The sequence below is a fragment of the Parasteatoda tepidariorum genome, chromosome 12, assembly GCF_982258835.1.
Source record: "Parasteatoda tepidariorum strain Cologne lab strain chromosome 12, Ptep-v5.0, whole genome shotgun sequence".
In the NCBI taxonomy this organism is placed as follows: domain Eukaryota; kingdom Metazoa; phylum Arthropoda; class Arachnida; order Araneae; family Theridiidae; genus Parasteatoda; species Parasteatoda tepidariorum.
Genome location: NC_141766.1, coordinates 2,441,071 through 2,463,313, shown reverse-complemented (window position 1 = coordinate 2,463,313; position 22,243 = coordinate 2,441,071). Strand labels below are relative to the sequence as shown.

At 27.8% G+C, this 22,243-nt stretch overlaps 1 protein-coding gene across 5 annotated transcripts in view; it reads right to left on the bottom strand.

The window, feature by feature from the left end:
* Positions 1-22,243, bottom strand: part of LOC107437471 (uncharacterized) — a 181,299-nt gene that overhangs the window by 41,368 nt on the left and 117,688 nt on the right. For all 5 annotated transcript variants that reach the window (XM_087155771.1, XM_087155767.1, XM_087155769.1 and 2 more), the window contains exons 18-22: positions 17,998-18,173; positions 17,728-17,912; positions 15,595-15,761; positions 8,826-9,032; positions 7,958-8,010 (exon numbers count right to left, since the gene is read on the bottom strand). In XM_087155771.1, the coding sequence (XP_087011897.1) occupies positions 7,958-8,010; positions 8,826-9,032; positions 15,595-15,761; positions 17,728-17,912; positions 17,998-18,173 (788 nt within the window). The remainder of the gene's footprint in view (positions 1-7,957; positions 8,011-8,825; positions 9,033-15,594; positions 15,762-17,727; positions 17,913-17,997; positions 18,174-22,243) is intronic.

Here is a 22,243-nt window from a genome sequence, read left to right as displayed (position 1 = left end):
TTTAAGAAAATCCTAATACTTTGCTTAAATAACACTTATGGCTGTCTTTTTTTCTTCATAAAAAAAGAATAGATGGGGTTTATTCATTGTTGAGTATTACCATTGGTTTAAGCAAGGCAGAGGCACCTCCTGTTTTTAGTATTTAAATGTTTTGTGACAGTGAATCCCACAATGTGTGGCAAAACCTCCCTTTTTGAAAGGATTTACGCTAATTTACAGCAAGGGTTCTATTTGTATATTCCACAAATTCGGAAGCCGCTTTTCAAAGTGATTTTCACCCCTGATAAAATTTAAGATCTACAAGCATTTTAGGGTATGGTAATTGGGCTAAACTGGACAGGGACACCCCATGGTTTTCACATCTCTTTGCCCTCTGTCACCACCAAAGGGCTATTCTCTATGCCTGCAGGTGTTCTATTCACCCCCAGATAATTGGCCTTTTACATCCTGCTAATGTGATATGAAGAGATGTTTATCTTGTCTTTTTCCTTGTGGTACTGGAAAAAGAAAGATTTATCTGAGGATCTGATCATTGGAAGTTTTTATTCTGCATTCTGGAGAGTTTTCTAAATGATTTTTTTCAATGTTTTATTTATTTTTTTGAAATTTGTATTATTGTTTTTAAAATTTGTATTTGTATGTATGTTAAATTAATTTTTTTAAAACAAGCAAAATATCAAAATATTTTGAAAAATTGAAAAAAAGAAAGACGTTGGTGTTGGTTGATTTTGCGCCTTTTTCAAATAATGCGCCCATGGCTCTCGCCATACCCTAGATACGCCACTGCACATGCTATAAACCTAAATTTAATCGGATTTTTATGAAATTTAACAATTGGAAATAAATATGGAAATGTAATCCTATTTAACTTAAATTTTAATTTTTCACTAAATGCAATAATTCTTTTTTCAATGACTTCTTTATCTTCTTTTTATTTTAAATAAGTATTATTTGCATTATATTCTCTAATAATCAATTTTTAAAGAAATATTTACACATAATACAGAAATTATTTGAAGCTTTATCTACAACAGTAACAATGAATTTATCCTTAAGATTTTTAATTTTTCTAGATAAATCATAATCAATATAAGTACCTTTAGGAAATGAACTAAAACTGGTATTAAATAAATTAAATTTAACCCTAATTTTAGCTTTCCACTCAGAAAAACCCTCAACGGGCCAATGATATTTTCTGGAAGCTTTCGCAATAAAAAAATTTTGATCTTTTGTAATGGATAAAATAAAATCTTTTTTCATTTTAACTCTGGTTCTAAATTTTGAACCCTTACTTAAAATGCTGATTAAATCTTGATCACCCACAATCTCCAAATTTCCGGTAATAACATGTCCATAATCATTATCAATAAATTCTGAAAAACCCTCCTCATTACAATAACAATCAAATTTAGAAATACAATTAAGATTTCGACTTAAAAAATTATAATTACACACCTTTTTTCTAAGCGTAGAAGAATATTTAAAAGCAGCAGAAACCCTAATTTGTTCTAAAGGAGAGAAATCAGAAAGACCATGAATAATCTGTGGTAACTTAGCAGTTTCAAAATTCTTATCATTAAAATTAATCGTACAAAAAACCCTTTCAACATTAGAAACCTTATTAAAAAGCATATCAGTTTTACTAACACCAATTTTTGTTTTAATTAAATCCAAAACAATAAATTTAACAAGTTCAGTATTTTACAATATTGATGCTCTTACGTTTTTAAAGACCACATAAATCTTGTTAAAATATGAAAATGTATATGTTTACTTTAACGAATGTAAAAACTTTATAAAACTAATGATCAAGACCCAAATGTACAACAGTATAATTGATGATAAAAATTCAACTGGCTTAAAAAAATATGAAGAGGGAAGTAAAAGTCGACATGTTTAGAGCGTTCAAATATAATCGCCTATTCTCAAAACTTGTCAAGCTTGAATAACTTGTGACTTTTATTATTGGACGCTCAAAACATGTCTATTTTTATTATCTATTATTTTTTTAATCAATGAAATTTTTATATTTTCAATTCAGTTTCTTGGGATTATCTATTTAGTTACACAACATATTAAATTATTTCACACGATATTAAAATAAGTTTTACATAAGTTATAAGCACAGGTTCTTAGATTGAAAAAATAATAATTTACTACATTGTAAAAAAAAATCACTGCAGTAAATTTTTTTTTTTTCCTGCAGGCCTTAACATTTTAATTTAAGGACATAAAAAAATTCCGTTTACAATTGAAATTTCAAAAGTCGAATGCGAAAATGGAATGTCCCCTAGCACCCGGAATCGAAATTAAATAGTTACAAGGACAACTATTTCAGACAAAACAAGTTAGCGTTTCTGTCCTACTCGAAGTTGTTTGAAAAGGTATTTTTTATATATCGATTCCAAAGTTTATTCTACATATATTTTAGGGTATTCTTTCGGAGTATTTTGATCGAGTTTATTTTTACACCCTTATTTGCTTAATATAATTATTAAATAATTTGCTTAAAACAAAATATTCAAGCTACATGATTTAATGCATTTATAGTATAATAGTAAACGGGGCTTCCATCGCATATCCTTAACCTAGGTATCGATATCATTAAATAAATGGAATAAGCTTAGATATATAATAAAAGTTAATTTTTTCCTCCTTTTTATTTTCAAGGAAATATGTTTCGATCAAACAGATTTCATTCTGGATATGAAACTATTGAGTGGGTCCCTTGGAGCAAAATCATTCTTATCCTCTTTTGACGAAATATAGGAAAAATTGGCTTTCACAGTTTCTGTAAAATGTATGTTAACCTTCTTGCCTAGTTTTTTTTTTAAGCAAAATAAGTTCGGAAATTGCGCATTTTTTTATTGAATTTTTTTAATAAAAATCAGATGATTCTAAAATTGCCACGGCTGCGGCATCTTCATACAAATTTCAATTTTTGGTATTTCCTTCTTAACAAAATAAGGCATTTTTCCTGATAACAATTTATACTACAATAATATCTTGGGAATCGTGCTGAAGTAAAAAATTAAACAAAATAGTTTAGTATATTATCCGGAAAAAAATCTACAAGGAATCAAAAAGAAAGAGCAAAAGATATAATGAAATAGTAAGTGAATCACATGTCAGATAGTTAAATTTCACAACTAAGAAGTTAGGACGACATTTAAGATGCTGAGATATTTTAAGACGCTTAAAAATTTTGGCTACGTATTCAACAGCTTTTTATGTTCAGTATCTTTATAATCTTTGTAGTGACTTCTAAAACATCAACACTATTTTAGATAATCTATGTTGAAGTCACAAGAAACAAAACAAAAAAAGACAATCAATAATTTATACTCTTTTTTCGAAAAAAATAGTATGTTTAGTAAATAATCAGCTGTTTTGCATTAAATAATTTTAAACAGCGGAAAGTTTTTAATTTCTTAACAAGGTTTTATTAGCTAGCAGACAATAATTCTTTTAAAAAAAACTTGACTATAATTTAAAAAGGAACTTTACTTTAAAGAAAACCTAAATTAAAGTACTAAAAAAATATTATTAGTATATTAATGATGAAATAATAAACGTAGTAGGGTAAAGAATAAGATTTTTAAAAATGTTAAAATTCAATTAAATAGTTGGTAAAATAGTTCTGCGAAACACTCCCAGACAGGTGATTAAAAAATTACTTTTAAGATTAAGACGATATATAAGATGTTGAGAAATTTGCAATGATGTGAGAGATGCTTAAAAATGCTCACTACGTATTTTTATTAATATTTATAAAAAATATATTCAAGAAATTGATAAATATTTTATTCCAAATCTATTCATACGTATGTATATTATAGAAATTGTATCAGTTATTGAGAAAAAAAACTAAAAAATAATCACATTAACTAAGCAAAATCTGGTGTATAATCATATTCTATCACAAGCATGCTTTTATAAAACTCGACATTCGTTGATTAAAATGTTTTATTCAAATTTCTTTACTAAATTGCTAATAGAATTTTAGACGGCTAAAAAAGAAATATTGTATTTTATAGTTTTAAAAAAATAAAAATAAAAAGATAAGCAAACGATTATTAGCGAAAAAAAATATGAATGAAATTTTACGCCACTCGCGCTAAGTCAAGTTCCTGGTAAGTTTATCGCATTTTAATATTAATCGCCCCATTAAATCATTTCTTCATTGTCGCCAAATTATTTTTCTTTAAATAATTAATTTTAATTTTTCTCATCTTCTAATAAATAAAAACAATAGAAACTTTAGATTTTTCAATTGAAAAATATGTAGATTAAAATGGTATAAAAAAAGCCCTACCTTATAATTCAAAATTTTTTCATCCTCACTTTAATTAAATAATAAAAAATAATAAATAATTATTAAAAATTATTTTTTTCATAAAATTATCTTTGGGTAAATGAGTTTTATGAGTGGGTGCAATTTTTTTTTTGAATTGCTTCATTAGTTTTTAAAATATGACTGAAAACGCAAAATACGAAATTAACATTAAGGGGTCCAAACTTTGAATCGCTCTCCTGACCAAACTATGGGGACCACATTTCCCAGATTGCGGCTGCCCCCTATATTTTGAAGATAAAGAATCCAAATATGTAAAAAAAATTATATGTTTATTCAGAGAAAGTGCGTTTTTGTGTCTGATTTCGTAACTTAATTAATAGTTAGCACTAATTAGTTAGCATATTTCAAGGTCACCCCCAGGAACGATTAAGAGTGACACTTAGTTTGTGAAAATCCGATCATTAGAACAAAAGTTATTCAGGGTGATATCTTTTTTTTCTTTGCGGACTATACAGATAAAATATATTCACTATTTTCCAAGTGATATGATGGTATCAGGGTTGCGAAAATAAAAAATGAACAAAAATAGTTGCTTTTAGCAGCCTCAAGCATGAAAATAGTTGCCTAAAACTATGAAAATAGTTGCCTAAAGCTATGAAAATAGTTGCCTAAAGCTATGAAAATAGTTGCCTAAAGCTATGAAAATAGTTGCCTGAACAGGAACAAAAATGTATCAAAAATAGTAGCCAAATAACTAAAATTATAGCTCAATTGTCAAATACTATGATCAGGACTAGGTGATGCCGCAAATTTTAAATCGTGATACATCGTCCGTTAGACATCGCGATTTAGCATATGTTCAAAAATTACCTATGGGAAATCTTAAAATCAATCAAAAATAAATAAAAAGGATAAATCTATTACAAAAGAAAATATTAATTCTAAACATATTCTACTATGACATCAATATCATTGCTTAATTTTTTCAATTAAAATAATAATGAAGTCAAAGTAAAAGCAAACCCAAGCTTTATTTCATTTTTCTTAAATTAAAAATGATTTAAGATTTATTGGTTTAAAAATAATAATACTGTAACAAAATATTTTACATACATGCATTAAAAATTAAAAGAAGAAAGAAAACGAAAGTGGAAAACAAACCAAAGAAATGTTTACTTTAGAAAAATTTTTTTTTTTAAATTATTTGTTGAAAAAAAAAACACATGCTTTTGAAACATCATTAGACCCTTTTTCATTTAATTATTTAAAATGATAAAAAGTAGTATTAACTAATGGTCAAATTCTGTACTTAATAAATGTAAAAATATTTTTACTTACTTATTATTTTCTTTTTTGAAAATAAAATCGACTAAAGATTTATTTGTTTAAAAAAGATACTGACTATCTAACAAATTGTAAAACAAACAAGTATTGAAAGAATTTTAATAAAAATTAAAAAAAAATATTTAAGTACTAATGTTAAATTATTAAAAAGCGTCAAAACATTACTAAACTCTTTATTTAATTTTTAAAAAAAATTATTTGTTTTTTCAACTAATAGTCAAACTTTTTTAAAACTTTGTCTTCAATTTATCAAAAATAAAAGCAAATTAAATAAAGGTAAGCTTTGTTTTAAAATTAAAAATGACTTAACATTTATTGGTTTAAAAATAATCAAATTATTATGATTACCTAAATTTACTAAATTTTTTAAAAAAACTAGCTTCTTATGACAAAGTTAAATACAAAATATGCCTATTAAATTGTATCGCTTAAAATGAAAAACAATAATTGAAAAAAATCAATGAAGAATCTTTTTTTTATTTATATTTTCTTTTCATTGATCTATTGAGTTCAGAAAGAAAATTTAAGATAACAGTGATTGTGCAGCAATCGCAAAGTAACAGGTCTAGTAAAAAAAATTGACATGAATCGTTAAATCCAGACAGATTAAAAATGGTATGAAATAATGCAGAACGAAACGATCGCTAAGTAGCAAAAGTCTCACTGAAAATAATTTACAAGAAACCCGACAATTATTTCCAACGAAATAAAATGCACAACGATTGCAAAATGACTTAGTCCCATTGAAAATAATCTTCAAAAAACACAAAATCCCCAAAGTAAAAAATGGACCTAAAGAAACTATGCATTGAGTTCTATATTACAGCGCTGATCCTCGCATGAAACCGGAAGTTCTGATTCAATTCGCTCTTTGTCATTCAATATCACGAAACTAACATCATCTTTATAGCAAAACGAAATCAACATCTCTGCAGCTAGACGAAATCAAAATCGTCTTTGTCAGTTCGGTAACAGCGTTAGCCTAGTCAAGGCTCCTTGCATATTAAATCATTAAACCGCGATTGTAGTCTTATTCCGGCAGCTTAAATCAGATTTCTGATGCATCGCCTAAAACGAAAGTCACTACATCGGCCTACCAATATATCCGTTAAATCAATATTTCGCGAAACATCAATTTATCGCCCAGTCTTAACTATGCTCCAATTAAAAAAAAGTTTTGTACAAATGCAAAAGGTATACATATTAGAAAATAGGTACCTAAATAAAAGTCGAATTACAATAAAAAATGAATGTTAATAGAAGGAAAAAACAATTAAAAATAACAAAATTGCCCCTCAGAGAGAAAATATAAAAAATACTTTATTAAATATAATGGATATTTAAATTTTTGGCTTTTTGGACATAAATGATTGTATAAAAGTTTGCCTTCTTTTATTAACGTTCTGAAAAGCAGCATTCATTTTTGCGAAAAAACTTCACTAAGTCTCCTAATAGTTGCTTTTTAAGCCTTTTCAGGCAAAAAAAAGTCGCCAAAGTCCTAAGGCCGAAAATAGTAGCAAATAGTTGCATTTAATAGTCTGCGGCAACCCTGTGGTATTGAAGATTGGTTTTTAATTATTTCATTTGTATATTCAGTATAAAGTCTTCGAAACTCATTGCACTTTTCTTTAATTATTTTTTTCAATCAAAAATGAAAAATCAACAAGTATTGATAACTGTATGAGTTTGGTAACCAAAAGCTAGATTTTCAATATTATTTTACTCCTCTCCTAATGCAAATTAGCAGCTTATTTTTTGGATATAATATATCTTGGATATATCTGCAAATTCCATAATCTTATTTTCTAACACCTGTAAAAAATTTATGGAATTTTGTGAGTTTTGCTTTGAAACATTTCCTAGTCGGCTTTTAAAGTGAAGTCAGATTCTTTTTTTTAAAAAAAATTATGTATATTTTAGACATATTATGCAGTGATGTGGTTTATAGGTCAAAATTTTTTTACACCCCTGAGAAAGAGAGGCACAGGTTATATTTTGGAAATTACTAAAGTATTAAATAACAATAAAAACAATTATGTAAAATGTTTTTTTTTTAGATTAAAATTTAATTAATTTGCCAATAGGGTAAATTGTTCCTTGAAATCCAACATTTAAAGTTCTTTGAATGACCAACCTTTGACTCAACTGATTTTTTTTCACAGAACATAATAGTGGAGAGTTTCACTACATTTGGTTCAAATTACATTGGATAATTTAGGCTCTACTGTAAATACTTTTCTTGATTTTGGGAATTGTTATGGAGTTTTTGAACTCTTTCAGATTGCCACCCTGTTATAATAATAATTAACAACTTACACCAATGCTTTGTCCTCGAGGAGTATTTATCACTGTAGGGGAAGCATTTCCACCTAAAAATAAAAGCATCTAGTAAATGAATAAAATAATAATAATAAAAAAAATTGAATGTATTATAAATTAACATAGAATATAACAGTACTTAGACAAAATTTTTCTTCTGAAATGTCTGCTGCTTAGCAATTGTGAAGGAAAAATAATCTGGTATTGAAGAGAGAAATCAAAGAATTTTAATCTCTTCTTAGTTGTGGTACAAAATAGAATGAGTTTCAGAATAAAGAATTACGGTAATTAATTATTTACAAAGCTAAGCAGATTATGACTAAACATTATCTGATATATGTTTGCAGCAATATTCTAGAAAGAATATTCTAGCAGCAATATTCTTGCTCTTTTTAAAATGTTACTCTTTTTGTTTCAAAATCAAAATTTCCTTTTAAGGTTAGAAAACCAAAAGATCTTCATGTAAGAAATTTTCATACACTCTTAAAGCTTAAATTTTAAGCAGTAAAAAGATTTTTTTTCTTTGTAACCTATCATATTTTCCTAAATTACAAATAGGACAATCATACCTTTTTAGTTCAGTCTAGATGATTAAACAATCACTGTGTTAAAATTAAAAAGTTTTATTAATTCACATTTTTTGTTGAACTAAGGATTTTTTATTTCTTGCATTTATTTTAACTTCATTTAAGATACAAAAGTTTCTTGATCTGCAATTTGATTAATTAGTTGTGTTACATCAAACAAAATTACTTAGTTTGCCTGAATTACAGTTTACAAAAATTTTATAAGTGACATCAAAAGCTGCATCAAACAAATCCACTGTTGGAAAAATTTTGTAAAAATAAATTTAAAAAAAGTTCACCTTTGGGATTTGCAGGCCTGAAATGAGTGACGACATTTGGTCTGAACTGAGTTTTAGCAAGTAAACTAGGCGGCAATTGTACAGCAATTATACGGCCATCTGGCAGTCTGAGATAAACGCCTTTCGGAGTTCTCAGTACAAGTACATCCTGACCTGCAGGTATGACAACAGGTGGTGCTCCAGGAGTCAAAACAGGAATGCTTACATCTAGAAATACAAAAGTAGATTATTCTGCATTGCAAATTATAAACATGCTGTTAAAATTTATGAAGGTATACAAAAATTAAAATTACTAAACCTGCGTTTTACAATTTAATATAAGACTTAAAAAAATTGAATATTTACATATTTAAAAACAAATTTGCATGTGTAACAAATTAAAAAGTAAGAAATTGCTTAAATTTTTTTTATTTTCACACATCACAGAAAACTACTTAAAACTGTCCTCATCAATAGAACAGATTTTCATAAAATTTAATTAAAATCAAAATAAGCAGAAAATTAGCCTAATGCAAATTCAAGATTTTAAGGAAGCACATAGATTTTACATATCTTTGATAAAATCTTCCAAAAACTATTGGAAAATTTGAATTTCTAAATCAGCAATTCTTAATTGTCATGATCTAAATTAGATTGAAACTCATTTGATTTTTTTAACCAAGCTAAAAATTCTAATAACCAAGAAATTTTTAAGCCTTGTCATTTGAAAAACACTATATTTAATTGCTTGATTATCTTTCCTATTTTGAATCTTACACCAAGCATTGGGCTCTCAACTAGAATTTGCTAAATCTTCATTAAGTTGATACATTTGATAAGTTAACTCAGTCTCACGTTTACACATGTCTGGCTCATTAAACATCACTAAATAAAATAAAAAATTTAAAGACAGCTTTTACATAAAACACATATTAAATGTGTTAGTTTAATATGTTTGTCTATAGATAGCAGCACAAATGCTAATGTAGATGGCAGTCGTGTTGTCATGAATGCAGTCTCTCCTTTGTGTAAATAAAATACTAGTCTAGTTTCAGTCTCCACCTAGGTATGTTGTTACAATTCTTTCTTGTGACCTGCATGCTTAATTATTGAGTTAATTGTTCAACACACAAGCACCTATAAAAAAAATCTTTTTTTTGTAATTTACAAGATAAATTTTCATTAAATTACTTAGTTTTGTAAACAATAACTAAATCTTTTCTCTGCATCTTTCAATGTAAAAAATTAAGCTTAAAAACATCAATGAACGATGGTTTAATATAAACCTCCACAAACATTCTGTGTTTAAAGAGAAACAAGTGCTGTATGCATAAGAGGAGCTTCTGCTTGCGAGAAAACACTTGATATTGTGAAAAGAGGTAAAGCACTTAACAAAAAGAGCCTCAAACTTGCTTCAAATCATTAAAGTTTACAAATGAGCTCTGAACACAAAGATTTTGCATTAATCTTTTTGAGATAACAGTCAGAACATTTGATGTGCCAGAGACAATCATCACTTCTGCCACGGGCAATTCAAAAATCTATATCGCATGCTTAGTAAAATACACAAATTGCTGAAAGATTAGATTTTTTTAAAACATCAGGGTTCCTTCACTATTTTGATAAAACAATATCCTGACTTTTGCAGGTTTTTCCTGACCTTTTACGTTAAAATAACTGACCCGCCGTTTCCCACTCCAACAAAACTTTTAATATTTATGCAGAAGGAAGATTTAGGGTGCCATTTTTGTTGAGATGGTGGAATATTAAGGTGTGGGTGGAGTTTGTATGGGTATAGTGGGCCAGTTGAAGATAGTAGTGATGAAAATAATACTTGAACCGGATCAGAATTAATAAAAAGCTTTTATTTCATATATTTGCAGAGCTCGAGGTACCAAATATAAATATTATCCATAAGAATTTCAGTTGAATCAATTTTGCATAATAATATTAATAAGGACAGGCCATGGGAGATAAATCCCCCACAACCTGCCTAATCAAAAGCCAAATTAAAAAGTACATGTAATTTGTTCCCAACGGACACAGAAGCATGGGTAGGAGATCCAAAATTGGCGATTTAATAAATTATAACATAGCCAAAACAAAGCCAACTAGCATATCAATATTGGGTTTAAAATAATACCTTGGCGATCACGAGTCGCCAACAAATTTATGAGAATTATTACAACCATGCAACTGAAACATTTTTGCGGTTAGAAATTAGAAATAAAAAGTTATAAATAGATTTTTGTTTTCATTAGAGGCGACAGTGAATTAATAAGTCTGCATTAGTAATGAAATAAAAAGTATTCGTTACATTGATCTAGAAGAGAAGAAATAAATATTTTATGTTCGTTTTAAAAGATTAAGTCTTTGAGTCATTTTAAATATAATTCTATTAATAAAAAAATCAGCTTAAGTAATAAGAGATATTTAAAAGGATAGAAAATAAATATGTAATGCAAATTGTGGCATCACAATATTGCAGTTTCAATTAGTAATATTATGCTACATAGTCATAAGTATAATATATTGAATAGGATAAACACTTATATAAAGCGGAATTGCGTAAATGCACTTTATATCCCAAATTATATTTTCAGAAAACTTGTGAAACATATTTTTAATTATCATGATTAGATTAAACTTTTAGTGTGTTTTGTAGTTATATTCGAAAACAGGGTTGCCACTCAAATCTGGAAAAAAAATTCCCTGTGTTTTCCCTGTACTATTATACACAATATATTAAAAGGAAACAACAATTACTGTGCTCTTTTGTGAGCTATATAGGGCTAACTATATTTATTAGTTTTAATTGGTGGGAAAACAGCTGAACATATTTAAATGTTATAGTAAGTGAAATAGTTTAGTATAGCTGAAATATCATGGCTAAATATCCCATAGATTACGCTTTGAGTGGGTACCATTTTTTAAAAGACAAAAATAAGAAACAAAATTCCCTGTATTTTCCCAGTTTGCAAGGAAAAAATCAAAATTCCCTGCATTTTCCCTGTTATTTTAGGTGATTTTAAAATTCCCTGTATTTTCCAGGTTTTCCCTGTTCTCCATGTAGAGTGGCAACCCTGGAAAACTATTGAAATAAAAAGATCAAGAAAATCTGTTGGATTATGGAAATATTATTTTATTTAATGTTAAGTGGAACCAAATGCATGAGTTTCGTCAGGATATAAAGGGTTAATCAAATCTGCGAGATATGTATCAGTATCCTCAAATAATATTTACTCTTAAAACATATTAGAACATTTGTTACATTAAGTTATTAATTTTCAAAAATCACCAATTCACTTCAAACTGACTTTTTCTTAAAAATATAATATTGAAATATAAAGGGGAAAAAAGTCAAGAAAAGTTAATTATATACAATTAAAAACTCAGATAGAAAAATTATGCAACTTGTGAGAAAAATAAAATCAAAAATAACTTTTTTTTTTCAAATTTAATTCTTTGTATTTTCAAATTTATTTCTGTAATACTGTAAGCTTCCAAAAAAACTCAGGGGATCCTATGTTATTTAATATTTCTCAACATATTTTGTTGTTTGACAATTTCTGAATCAAGAACATCCAGTTCTGCTGCAGCAGTTTTCGTCAATTTAGATTTTCTTAATTTCAAATCATCTATCTTTTCTTTTATTCGTTTCCTCTTATTCTCTTCGTTTTTCTTTTTTTTTTTTTGCTTCTAATGCATGTCTCCATCTTGTTCTAGATCCTTTTACAGCATCTAGCATTTTTTTATTAATGTCTATGTTTTTTATTTTTTTATTCCATTTATAAATGAAACATAATCATACACACGCCTTTGTTAAATAATAGAGTCTTCATTGAGGTTTTCAACCAATAAGCTTTTATTGATTGAAAAACCCTCTTCGACTGAGACCATGAGAGAGTATAAGAACAATTTTTATAACCCCCCACAAATTTTCAAATTTTTTTTCTCCATGCAAATATTTTGAAAAAAAATTATCTAATCTCTGTTGTTGTGGATTAAACTCCAAGAAACTCTTTTGCTCTTCTTTTCTTTTGGCAGCATCACAAAACAGTAAAAATTCCTTTTTTCTGCTGTTGTTTCAGCTACCCAGTTATTAACATGGAGAATTTCCAGACATGTATCCATCCTTTGTTGAATGATCAATTCTGGAACTAAACTTGAAATGCCACGTGTCATACTATACAACAATGGACTTTTATAGGGTATTTTTTCGACAGTCGTCAAAAAAAATTTCGACATAACATTCATTGGATAAACAGGAGGAAAATTGCTAACAGGACAAGTTCTACCAGGGAAAGAGGAATGTTATTATGAGGAAATTACATATTTTGAATTACAGAAATTTTCCTTGAAACTTTATTTTTGCCTGTCAGTCTTTGAATGAACTATAGTTTTTTTTTATTTTCCTAACTTTATGAATATGTAAGAAAAATCCTGACTTTTTCCTGACTTTATGATTTATAAGAAAAATTCTGACTTTTTAGCTTAATTTTAGAATATCCTGACTTTTGCAGGTTTTCCTGACCATGCAGGAACCCTGAACAAGCTATGTTTCAGAATGATCCTCTTTATTGTTTATTATGTTTTAATTTAGACATTTCAAGTATCACTTTAACAAGCTATACACAAAAACATCAAGAATAAATTTTGCTTTGCTTGACTGTAAATAATTTTTGCTCATTCCTCATTTAGGTCACTTGATTTGAGCACATGCTGTTTAACAGAAGTAACACTTTGCAGCTATACATAATGGTGTTTTTGCTGGTTTTAAAGCAAACTTTGGTATATTTTGAAGAAAATTAGAGTTCTACTAAAACTGTTAATTTTGTTATTTATGTTTATGTATTATGTTCCACCAAGAACACCTGTTAATCAATCACATGAAGTCTGTTAATGTTTATGCCACTTTACTTTCTCTGATGACATAATAAGAATCGATTAGGGTATCACACAATCTTGGTAAAATGTACAATGATAGTTTTATACCTGACCTAAATTTTGCCTATGTGAAATTATTTCTTTATAAGCCTTTTAAAATGTCTAATTTATCCTATTTTATTTGAATCTTTACATGAGTTGCATTTATTTTTTGAGTTTAGTTCAGCACTGATATGGTTCTATGTTTACAAGCATTTATTACACATATAAAATTTCAGCATTTTTTAGATATATATTTGATATTGTAAAATTATAGGCTGATATCCATATTTTAACAATTATTTCACCACAAAACAAATGTTAAATTACATAAATTAACTTTAAAACCCTAACAATAAACTACATAAATGATTTTTTTCTCAAGATTTCAAAAATAAACTATACTAAAAAGATGCAAACTATTTAGAAGCCCTGTGGCAGAATTTTTTTGAGCTATCTGCAACAAAACTCTCTAGCACTAATATCTTTCCACAAGATACTTTTAATAATAACAAAAATATATGTTACTAATTTGAAATACTAAAGTGTTGTTTATATAAAAAAAAAAATCTATATTTTTTTAATAATTTTTTTAAATTGAACATGTATTAATTTTTTATTCAAATACTATGGGTAATATTCTCTTATTTTGTGTCGGGGGATGCACAAACTATTTCCTGCTGTGTTGCAAATAATCATCACAATAAAAAAATAATTAAAAATCATGAAATCCGTAGTAGTAATTGTCGAAAAAAAGATCAACGACAAAATCATGTGACTCTTCAAATGCGCGTTTCGTTTCAAGATTAGGTCGATGTAATAAATAATATGGTAAAAAAATATCGTATTTAAAAGCTATGGTGAAATTAACAGCAATAACTGCCAAAAATTCGATGGAATTATTGCCTTAAAAAGTAAATACGCAAATACACGATTCGAATTATCCATATTGTTTGAAATATATCGAGATATTTAAAATCCATGTGAAAATCAATATCAATAACTGTCAAAAATACAATTCAAATATAACATTGATTTACGCTACTATCGACGTAAATTGAGCACATCAAAAAGTGATTATCTAAATGCATGATTCAAATATTACGTGTAAATTTCTGTAGAAAAGATAAGTTATTTTTCTTTTTACTTTTCAAAAGAAAAGCCTTTCTGCAAAAGCTCTGTAACATTCTGCGACAATGTCGCTGTGTCACGGTGATTCTACCACGGGGTTCAGAAGTAACCTTCAATTTAGAGAAATAAATAATTCATAAAAGAAGCCTTATTCACAAATTTCTTAGGAAATTTATTTATCAAAACTTATTTAGAAATGTCAATCTTCTCCACACAAAAAATATGGGCAGTAAATAGAACGATACGAAGTGCTTAGTTGATACAAAAATGACTGGCATCAGCTAAAATTTGATATGGGACCAAGATTCAAATTCCATAATAACAATTTAATACTTTTTTTTTTAAAAATTTGACTTAGCTCCTCTGTGAAATATAAAAAGACTAAACACAAATAGTTAAGATCAAGCTGGGAACGTTTTATATTACTTAAGTGTAAGTCCAATATGGATAACTGAAGTTTCAAGATGAGCTTAGTCACCACCTTGAATTTAATGAGAGAGCAGGAGGGGGAAACTCTAACTCAGGTATGAGAGAAGTGAGCTGGGGGTAGTGGGAATATTTCTGACTGATAAACGTTTTTACTTTGAATAGAATTAAACTTGTGGAATGCTACTGTTATAAACATTAATTCACTCCTTGTAGACATGTTCAGAAAGAAGTTTTTGTTTAGATGGCATTATTTATCTATAACGGAATTTCAAACATCAGTATAAAAAACTTAAATTATACTTACTAGAAGGCATTGTAAGTTTTTGAACCATAACACCTTGCTTAAACAAACTACTCATCAATGATGGTGAAGCAGTAATTGGAGTTGCAGTTGTACCCGAGCGGGTATTTCCACTAGTAGCCTGATTAGGCAAAACTCGAATTGTTGTACCACCAACCCACTGACATTGCCTAAATAGAAAGAATGAATAATAGTAAATAAATCATACAGAGAATGTCAGCTATTACCTGATAAATGATCATATTTTTTGAAACTGATCAAACAACAAGTATTTTTTTTTTACTATCAATGTTTGTTTATGCTTGACACTTAATGTAGCACTAGAATTATTACTGCAGACATTTTTTTTTAATATTTTAGTGAAACAATACAATGTTTATTTTGTACTAATAATTATACTTATTTTGCCTTAGCAAAGAGATTTTAATAAAACACTATATTCAATGAATATTACTTCCCATATAAACATATTGTTAACAGAATGTTAATATACATATTTTTTTTAACAAATAGCTAAAACAATTAGTGATTTAAAAGACAGAAAATAGAAAGAGAGAAAATTGAACTCATCTTATTGCTTAGTATAAGATCCTGGTTTATTAACAACACACTTCTTAAAATACTTTGTATCAATCTTATTTAGTAGTGGCTAAAAAACTAGCCACCACACTTTGAATCAGTAAAAAAAATCATTTGGAATCTACAGTTAAAAACAAACTAGTGAAATGAAATTTAAAAACTGGAGCTGGTGGAACATTATTTAAACTTTTGAATTGAATATTATTGTTAAACTGCAGACTTTCAAAGAGTCTAGTTTATAGCTCACCATGAACTCATAATATATAATTTAAAAAAAATTTTTTTTCAACATTTGAAAATATTTTGTAAGAAAAACAACTATATTGGCTTTATAAAGAAAACTCGTAAATATTCACAGAATTTTTAAGATCGTTCTCCCTGTACAAACTTAGACTGATTAACCTTGATTGTTTCAATCGAATTTATTAGTTCCCAACATATAGTTTATAGGAATTTTTATTTCAAAAAAATTTTAACAAAAATACTGTCAGTCAATATCTATAAATATTTTGTATTAAAAATAGAAATTATCTATTAGAACATTTCATTTATCATCCAGACTCGCCAACCTCAGAAATTCAAGAAGCCTGAGATGTTTTGTGATCACAGCATAGCACAATAGCGATACAAAAAATTAAGATTATAAAATATTCCTTAAATTAAATTTATTTAAGTAACTTTTTTACCCCTAAAAATTACAAATAATAAATTAATTTATTGTTTTAAAACAAATTTAGTGATAAATTTAGCATTTTTTTTAAACCTTATATAACATTTTTGCTGAAGCTCTTCTTGGTTTGTCTTCCCAGACAATAAATTCTCTAAAGTTTGTTTTGCATTGGAAGTAAAGCATAGAATAATGTCTGGATTTTGTTATGTGGCTGAATATTTTCATATAGGTAGCATCACTGCATAGAAAGGTTAAAACAGCCAATTTTTAACTTGGTAACACACTGCAGGCATTACTATTCCCCTGCTATTGAGTTTACATCAATTCCATTAAAAAAAAAATTCAAAATCAGTTATTTTTTATTATATTCTTAAAAGCAAAATTATTCATTAATGCTTATTTAAAAGTACTATTAAGACATCATTTGGTTTATCAAACTTTTAAATTTTTTTTAAAAAGTTCTAAAAAGGAATAAACGGTAAACCAAATACACTCATACTATGAAATCATTTATCTGGAGAAAATGGGTTCATGCAGCAAAAATTTAAAAAAAAATTTTGGCTGCATAAAATGAGTGCATAAAATGAGTGCCTGCCTGGGTTAGTCGATTCATACAGCTAATAGGTAAAAAGACTGAGAAAATACTTTGTTATCCTGATGGTCTGAGGTTGAACATAAAAGCCTGAAGGTTGGCAGGTCTGATAACCAAATTGTTTGTTTACAATTACAAAAAAAAAGAAAAAAGAGAGGATTTCTGCATTCTGCGGTTATAACCAAAGCAACTTTTTTTTCAGTTCGCAGCAGTTTCAACAATTTAGAGCATGTTCCACTAGTTCTAGTTTTAAAACATTGATTTAGAAGTTTGAAGTAAACTAAAGTGAACATACTTATTGTTGATGATAAATTGACCACCACCAGCAGAACCAGATGGAAGATATGTATAGGTAGTTCGAATGTTAATCATATTTGCACGCTTTGCCATTTCATAGCTTTGTTTTGCAAGCCGTTTCTCTTGTTTGGTAAGTTTTAAATCTTTACGATCCAATAGCAAAGACTCATGTTCAAAAGGTTCCTATAATTTTCAGAAATGAGAAGTTTATTAGTGAACTAGTTATAAATTTTAATTAATTTTTTAAAGCTTTATCACTTCAACTTACTTTACTTAAACTAGCACTCATTTCTGATACTAAGTACTTTAGAACTTTGTCTGAATAAGAGGTTGAAAATTTTGAGAGTTCTTGAACAGGACCATCATCTTCATCATCCTGAATAAGAGTAGTGACATCTTTCCAAGTAAAGTTGCTTTCTGGGTTTAATTCATCAACAACTCTATCTGTTACATCATAAATTTAATCAAGCTTAAAAACATTTCTTTAGTATAAAAAAAAAAAATTTAAAAAAAAAAAAAAAATAACCACTTCTTGTAAAAATAATTTTTTAAGGGAAAGTCTTTTTTTTAGAAATTGATATTCATAATTGAAGGATGAAATTTAATAATGTAGCAATATCAAATACCTTTTCTTAATGATACTATAACAGGGTTCCCACCCTTTTAACAAAGCAAACATTAAGCATTTTTAAGGACTTTTCAGAACTTTTTTGAAAAAATAAGGACTTTAAAAATTGTATGATTGTTGAATATACATATACCACCAGTTATGGTGCCAATTATTTACCCTTCTTAAAAAAATCAATAATAAAAAATAATAAACAATTTTATTCTAATGTAAGCACTGATATAATTGTATTAATTAACAGGGCTCACCAAAGTACTAGGCCATTTTTGCAAACCCGGGTGGGATTTTCTTAAATTTTTTTTCCTCAGATTGTTAAAAGTTAACGTCATCTATGAAACTAATCTATATTCCATTTTTAACGATTTCATTGAAATTGAATTGTAAAATTAAGAATTGCAATTTTTTTCATGTACATTAAAAAAAAAATTTTAAATAAAGAAATTTGGCCAAAACATTGAAAAAATTATTACAAGTTGATATATTTCGCTACTAGACCTGCATCACATATTCATTTGTGTGCCAATCTTGCTAAATTTTCAGTAACGCTAAAAATATTCCTTCTTTTCTATTAATAAAATTTTTCATTTATGAGGGTATATATTAAAAGAATTAATACTGAAAAGTTTAATAAGAGTTATGTATGAGAATAGTTTTCTTAACTCTATCATGTTAAATTAAGTCCTATTTCAAGCAAAAACAGCCATAGTCTAAGAATGTTAAATCATTTCACTTTTTTTTCATTAGGCTTAACTTAATATATTATTTTAAATTCAGTGCAATAAATATTTGTTATGGAATAAAAATACAATTATGCTTGAGAAGATTTCTAATTTTCTTTTTTATTAGTTCTTGGTGAAACATATAAATAAAAGGGTCTAAAACAATTTTTCAAAGGTATCAACACATTCCTATGGCTAGAAAATTGATAAGGTTCCTTAATTAACAAATACTGATAAATTATTTATTTTTTCATCATTTATAGATATTTACTAGTACAGTAGAGAACCATTTATCCGGTATCCAGATAACCAGGGAAAAATTTTGCTCGAATTTCCCGCCATTTTAAACTAGAACGAAAAAAAAGCGGAAATTGGACTCATCCTTGAAGTTGAGTAGAGGAAAATGTAAGGAAGGGGAAGATTTTTTTCCCCATTTACCCAGAGAAACGTCATTTCCTCCGTGACCTTGAAGGCAGGCAAGGGAGGAATGTTTTATTTTTTCCTTTAGGCCGTCAATCAAACTCAAGGGTGTGGCATGCTGATTTCGTTTTCTGCTTGATTTACGAGGGGGGTGGGGAAAATGCATTGCATGCATATCAGTGAACAGAAAAAGAAAAGAGAAAAATATATTTATTTGACATCGACTAATAAAAATAAAATCTTTTTCTTTTGAATAAATTCTTATTCTTTGGAAGTGCGGTATCAATTACAAGTTTTTCTTGGTGTGGAATCACATCTGCTGTAATTAAAAATCTTGTTTTTATCAACAAAAAAATAAAATAAAAGGAGAATTGTTTATTATTTTAAACATAGGATTATTTTATGAAGCAGATTGCAGTTTTGTTTTTCTGATTCCATTACGTTTGATTTTTTTTCTTTTCGCGATAAATTTCGCACTCAATAAATTAATTCTTTTTATTCATAAATTTTATAATTAGGTTTTTTTTTTTTTTTTTTTTTTTTGAATTCCGTTGATCTTGCCTAGTTTCGGGTTTTAATATTTATGCTAGTGCCTTTTTTAATTATCGTTTCGGTTCGATAATTTTCAAGTGTTTTTATTTAGATTAATAAGTTTTCCTTTTATTTTATCGTTTCCCCCGTATAATTAGGTATGAAATATATTGCGTTATTTAATCATTGGTTTTGTTTATATTATTTAATTTAGGAATTGTAATTATTTTTAAAAAATAAATATGAGAATTTTGTATTTTTTAAACTTGATTTTCTTGTCTAAACTTGCAAATTTTTTTGTTCTTTTAAATGTTATATTTCTACCATTTTTTTTTCTTTTTAAAGTTAGGAGTACCTTTCTTTTTTCTCTTACTTTATGCATTACACTTTTTCCTTGTACTTCGGGTTCGATAAAACATCGATTAACGACACTTTTTGTCGATCCAGAAAACCGGGAAATTCAGATATCCGGGATAGCGATGGTCCCGAGCATCCCGGATAATTGGTTCTCTACTGTAATATTTCTTTCTCATCCTCCATCATTCTTAATATTCACTACTATTATTATTATCTGATATTTTTTTTTATTGCAAATTAACAGTTTAAAACTGAAAGTGGTATTCTTTTATTATAAAATAATCCTGTAATATCAACTTATCAGATAACGTTTTGTAAAAAAATATTGAAAAACATATTGAAAATGGTAATAACTTGACAATTTTGAAATTATTACCAAACAGCAAATGTGTTATATTTACTATTATGATGAACTTTATACAAAATGATTTCCAGCCAAACCTGTTATTAGGAATTAACTTTACATAATGTTACTAAACATTCTAGAGAAAAACATGAACTAATTTTATTGCAAATAAAAATTTAATGAAAATTAAAAACAGTATATTTAGTTGCAATGCTAACTGAACAGAATTAGCTATAAAATCTAAGAATCTTTTAATTGAGTAGATTTAAATTTTACGTAACAATCTGCTTATCTTTAAGAAATAAAAATAACAGAGTAACAATCAAAAACTTAAAAGAAAAATTACAATGCAACAAAACAAATTATAAATAGTTACCAAATATTTAACTTTCATGTTAGAAGCAAATCATGCTTTCTAGTTTAGTACTCAGGAAAAAAATTTAAAGTATTTTTGAAAAAACTTGAGGTTTTCATCAAAAACCCAATAGTTTCAAGGGATTTTTCAAGCCCTGTTTCTAACATATCTGTTTAATTTTAAGTACAATCATGAATTTTAAAAAAATTTTACCACTTTCCATAAATTTACATTTACTTATTTAATTCAAGATTTTAGAAAATAGTTTTCGTTCTAGTTCAAAAGTTTTTTCTGATACTTCTTTTCTTATGGTTTTACTTAATTCCTATAAGCAGATGCATTACCAGTAGAACTGAATTTCTTGAATTCTGTCAGTTTTGAAGGCTAGTGTAGGTCTTCTACTTAGGTACCTTAAAAATGCCCCTCCCCACCAAAAAAAGCACTATCTCTTCCAAGTGCAGTATCCCCCTTGCCCACGCTATTCTTTTCTTTTGGAATGCTTCACTCTCCTCATAGAGTATTATTCTAGGCAAAAGGCAGAATATATTAATGAAAGAACCAATATATTCTAATTGATAAAAGAACGACATTTTGTTTTTATAAAAAATTAGAGCCCCATTTCTCTAATATAAATTTGCACCACCCCAGTGCTGAATAAACTAATAGATTAGATGCCTCTAAAGTGTGGAGGAGTGAGCCTAAAGTTCCCTATTTAAATTTTGAAGAAGAAAAAAAAACAAGAAGGTAGGGAGAAACTTCATTTATGTCGCACTAGAGTTGCATAATGAGCTATTGGCGACGGTCTGGGAAACATCCCTGAGGATGATCCGAAGACATGCCATGACAATTTTGATCCTCTGCAGGGGATGGCTCCCCTGCTTTGGTAGCCCGATGACTTGCGAGCGAAATTGAGCACTTTACGGTAGAACAGTTTAACGAGAACAGATATCGTGCACCCTTGGTTCCTATGCAGGCTGATCAAAGTGGACACACACGCGCTTACTGCTCAGTGATGCTCTACCTCAGTGTTCTACTGATCTCGGTGTCAATACGATCAGCCCACTGCGGGACAAACAAAAAAAAACTAGAAAGACAAAAAATTTTAAATACATAGTTTAAATTCATTTTCCATGTAATTGCATACAGCAGTTATTCTAA